The sequence below is a fragment of the Aulonocara sp. 'chitande type north' Nkhata Bay genome, linkage group LG22, assembly GCF_057382095.1.
Source record: "Aulonocara sp. 'chitande type north' Nkhata Bay isolate Kocher_YH1m ecotype deep benthic linkage group LG22, A_spYH_male_GT1.1, whole genome shotgun sequence".
In the NCBI taxonomy this organism is placed as follows: domain Eukaryota; kingdom Metazoa; phylum Chordata; class Actinopteri; order Cichliformes; family Cichlidae; genus Aulonocara; species Aulonocara sp. 'chitande type north' Nkhata Bay.
In genome coordinates this window covers 5,137,816-5,142,790 of record NC_141364.1, presented here as the reverse complement: position 1 = coordinate 5,142,790, position 4,975 = coordinate 5,137,816, and the positions used below count along the sequence as shown (strand labels likewise).

Sequence of the window (4,975 nt, the reverse complement as noted above, 5' to 3'; positions counted from 1 at the left end):
GTCATCCTCATCCATCAGAGCTTATTACTGACTGACTGCTGCTGTGACACATGCACGCACACACCCTTACAGAGACACACTGGTATGTGGTAAGCATTTTTAAAAGGCAGAACATGCATGCACACATATGCGTGCACGCACAGTCTCTGTAACTTGTGTCAGTGTCACTAAACCAGTTTGTCTGCATTGTTCTGTCATAGTTACACACTATGACAAAACCAAAACACGCCTGCACGCACAACAAAAGGCTCTGCCATCTCTCTATACACACATGCACAGTGAGAACAAACAGGAAAAATTTAAGACACACACACACATATGTGCAAATGCTAGTGCACAAAATTAAGGCATCAGAACACGTAGCCGGTGTACTAAATTTACAGTGATGTGAAACTTCTTGTTCAGTCTTCAGTTTAAAAGGAAAGAGAAATCAAGCCTCAAATTAAAAATCTGACCACTGTTTAATATCATTTCATTTTATTTAGTATGTTAGTCTGACACATATATATTTGAATCATACCTGCTGGTTGACTCTCTGGTGCTGTGTACATATCAGATTCTGGATGCTTCTTGTATCCAAAGCATGTAGTTTTGTCCTTAGTCTCATATAAGCTACGAAACAAATACAAATCCTCCGTTTTCATGGTTTCCTGATGTATGGAGAGAAATCCACACACAGACACATTTCCATTGAAGACATCAGTGAAGGTAGGATCTGTGTTTCAGTTCTCTCACTTGTGACTTTTCTCCAGTCTTTCTCTCTCGGTCTCTCTGCCTCAGGTTAGCCACACCCACCACCGACACTTTTTCTTTCTCAGCTTTATCACCTGCACATAGTCTGCAGTCAGTGTTGTATTTGTTTTTGAGTGTCACTGCTCATGTTTTCTCTCTGTGTATGTGTGTATGTGTTAGCTGGGTGGATTTATTAGCTGACAAACTTGGAGTTTTCCAGTGGGTGGAAATGCGTAATAATTTTTATTCCATCAGCTGCAGAAAAACTGGACTACATAGCAAACAGTCTGTTTAATTGTAGACTTGGCCTGCAGTTAAATGTAGTAGTTGTTGAATATACACAGACAGTGAAAGCTCAAACAGTGCACCTGTCCAACTATCGTAGCTGAATAAATAATGATTCCTCCACTATACTGCAGTACTGAGATTTATTTACATATTAAACAGGCAACTCTCAACTTGATCACACCTTTCCACTCTGTTTGGAAAGGTGTGATCAAGGGTGGTTAGTTTGCACTTGTTAAAGCAGCTGTGTCTGTCCCATATGATGTGTGGTCCAAGCACAAAACACAGCAGAGCTTTCTCACCAGTGCTTCTGCGGGACTAATGCAAAGATGCACACTGGGGAGTTAATTTAACCCTTCCAACACAAATCCTGGTTTAGCAGCTGTAATTAGAGTGTATAGGTGGACTATTCTGGTATTAATTAGTGACATTTCCTCTTTGTTTTTCTTTAGGCCTACACTTCAGATGAAACAAAAAGATGAGCAAAGTAAACCACATGCAGATCCATTTTGAAGAGGCCTGAAGTCTCAGTAGGAACAAACATATCCAAGGCACACTCGAATATTTGTAGCTTTTGTGTGAAAGCCTGTGTGAAGTGTCATTGTAGTGGCCTTGCTATTGAAGGCCACAGGTTTAATCCTTCTTGATTTTCCACTTTTACCTTCCTTTAGGAGCACGGTGAAACTGCCGTGGCTGTTTTGGTTTCAACCATCATGGAAATCTCTCCTGGTGCTCTCACTGCTGTCTCTGGTTTCAACCTGCACAAGTTCATCAGGGCAACACAGAGGTAACCAGCACTACATATTGTGTGCCACACCTCAGCGTATGTTGTTGCTGTTTAGGCTTTTTATGTTTAAGACACAAGCAAAGATTTTATGTTTTGCTTGAGTTGTTTAAAGGTTTCTGATTGTGTTGTTCTGTGTTTCTTTTAGCTGCTTCTGTTCTGAGAAAGAACTTTTGATATTGTTTACATTTCTGAGGTTTTGCTTAATCATGATTATTGTTCTGTTAGGCAGCCCATCTGTTGCTTCAGTCACTATTTCTTTGTTTTCCACCTCTAGTATGCATTGGAATTCTGCAAATGTGTGTTTGAAAGCAGATTACTTCACTGTCTGAAGCTTGATTTGTACCACAGCATTAAATATTACACCCCACATGCTGTAACCTCTGCTGTAGCCTGACATACACGCTCCAAGAAAAGCAGCTACATGTACACAAAACAGATTATTATGTACACCTGATTATTACAAGGGTAATGCCCCTGCATCCATTTTCTTAATTGCTTATCCAAGTTAGGGTCCCGGGAGGCCTGGAGTTCTTGTTGTCATAGAGCTGGACAGGTTGGCAGTGCGTCACAGGGATCATCCAGAGAGAAATTATAGCAGCAATGGCTAATATTTTTAAAAATTTAGACATACACTCATCTGCACTTTTAGGTGCACCTTGCTAGTACTGCATTAGACCCCCATTTACCTTCAGAACTGCATCAGTTTTCCACAGCATAGATCATGTGAATCTCCGATGTGTTTTCCAGTCTCCTATTGTCCAGTTTTGGTGAGCCTATATGAATTGTATGAGTTTCCTGTTCTTAGCTGACAGGAATGGTACCGTGTGGTCTGCAGCTGTAGCTGTGCTCCCTGGTTAAATACCTGCTTACCTTTGTTGTAACAAATGGTTATTTGAGCTCCTGTTGCTCTCCTGTAAAGTTTAACCAGTCTGGGCATGTTTTCTGACATCAGCAGGGTATTTTTCACCCAGAGCTGGTCATCTTTACGTCACTGCCTGAATGCACTGAGTTGCTGCCATGAAACTCACAGTTTAGATATTTGCATTGACAATCAAGTTTACAGGCATGTCTAACAAACTCACTTGTCCCTCATTTTCATTCTAACAGGTCTTTGAGCCAGTTTTTCTTTCTTTTAAAGCATTTCATTTGTAAAGAAACAAATTCCCAGTGTTTATTTCCTCATTCCAGTTTGAATAACCCAGTTTCATGTGTGACTGGAGAGCAGAGCAAACCAGTTCAGCCATTATAAGTATCTACAGCAGCTTCCTCGTGCAAAACTGGTCCCTTGTGCATACACTGATCTTTTTAGTTCAAATTTGGCTTTGTGTAATGTAAGCATCTGGACCTTTCACAGAAAATATAGCAGAAAATAAGGAAAAGCATGGTGGGAAAAAGTGCATTGTTTTTCTTCTGATGTAATGGACAGGCTGTAAAACAACCTTTTTTTGCGCCACGGACCGGTTTATGCCCGACAATATTTTCACGGACCGGCCTTTAAGGTGTCGCGGAAAAATACAACAAAATAAAACTAGTACAGGTACCAAAAAAAAGAAGATTTATTCATAACACACGTGAAAAGACCCAGGAAGACCGAGTTAAAGATAAAAACGATAACAAAATAACGCTGAAAACCGATAAAAACCCTGAAAACCAGACATTTCACACCTGAGCCTCAACTCTCGCGGCCCGGTACCAAACGACTCACGGACCGGTCCGAGGCCCGGGGGCTGGGGACCGCTGCTCTACAGGGATCAGCCATAAACCATGCTGGACTGTGGTTACTGCTGATTAACACATGAGACAATTTATCTTTCCAGATTCTTTGAGAAGTTCTCTTTTGGTCCCTTCCTGCTGAAAGGATTCATTTTGAATTTCTGTGCTTAAACAGTCTACATGTAAGGAGCTAACAGACTGAAGAGTTTTGCTTTTTTTTTTTGTCTGAGTTTTGAAAAGACACGTTGTTATTGTGCATGTTTTCACAGAATTTGCATAACAACGAAACAAATTAAACTATTTAGCATTCACCACCTGTTCTTTAGCACTGAAAACACAAAGCGCTGACCTCTAACACTGATAATCAGACTTAAACTACCTAGGCAGTCAAAATTAGCAGCTAGCTAATTAGTGGCATGTTTTAAAAACTGCATCTTATTTAAAAAAAAACAAACAAACAGATCTCTTAATACTGTTGGATGGATTAGTAACATCTTAACCCAAGGTTGAATAACCAGGATTCCCCTCCAAAGAAACGCTGAGCTTCTCCCTTTTCATGACCTGGTTGACCTGCAGCTCTTTAAATATTGAGCAACAACTAGTTCAGTTAGTATATTATTCACTTGGTATTTAGTCTGTCTCATTAAATCTGAGTTCATTTTACAGATAGCTTGGAGTACTGCAGGGGTAACCCCAGCTGGAACTATTTGTGTTTGTGTGTGCGGTGTGAATCCATGCCTTTCAGTGTATGTGTGTATGTGCGTGTTTGTGTGTAAGCGCGTCCTGGCTGTGCGTCCACAGCAGTACTGGTATTGCTGAGACAGACGGTGAGCGGGTAGGTTTATTTTTGGGTCAGTGACAGTGTGTCAATGGCTGCAGATGCGTCGGAAAGGAAAGCTCTTAGATACAAGCAAACCCTGGTCAGTGTCCCTTCTCTTTCATTTCTCTTTCGCTCTCTGTCTGTCTCTGTCCTTGTGCCATGTCTACACCAGCCTTGATGTTTCATATCTAGCATGCGTCTGCAGTTTTGTTGCGGGAGTCCTGCATAACGCACCTGTATCGTCCACACTAATCTGCGTCCTTGTGAATGAACAGCATGTGACAAGGTGATGTGTAACAGCAGTATCAAACACACGGGCGTGCAAACAGGTGCTCTGATGCTGTGCAGCTCCTTCGCCCCTGTGACGCTGTCTCGCTACTTGTTTCCTACCATCTCTGCTGGCCACCTGTTTGCTACCCTCTCTGTGCCTCGCTTCTTAAGCCCTGCTTGGTCTTTGCACATGTGGGACAGGCTTCTGTGACAAGTGCATGACTCTGCATGTCAACAGTTTCTGTGTATTAGGGGGTTTTGTGCGTGTACATGTGTGTGTCCCAGGTGGTTTTCCATATGTTTCCAAAGAGGGGAAACCTGACCATGCATTTCCAGCATTCATGTAGCTGCTCGTGTCTTTTGGGACA

General features: G+C 41.8%; 1 protein-coding gene across 1 annotated transcript in view; it reads left to right on the top strand.

Annotated features, from left to right (window-relative positions):
* The first annotated feature begins 4,370 nt into the window (after nucleotides 1–4,370).
* The window catches only part of LOC147303301 (chloride channel protein 1-like), a 53,426-nt gene continuing 52,821 nt past the window's right edge, over nucleotides 4,371–4,975 (top strand). The window contains exon 1 of the mRNA XM_086280406.1: nucleotides 4,371–4,437. Coding sequence (XP_086136532.1) covers nucleotides 4,387–4,437 — 51 coding nt within the window. The 5' untranslated portion in view covers nucleotides 4,371–4,386. The remainder of the gene's footprint in view (nucleotides 4,438–4,975) is intronic.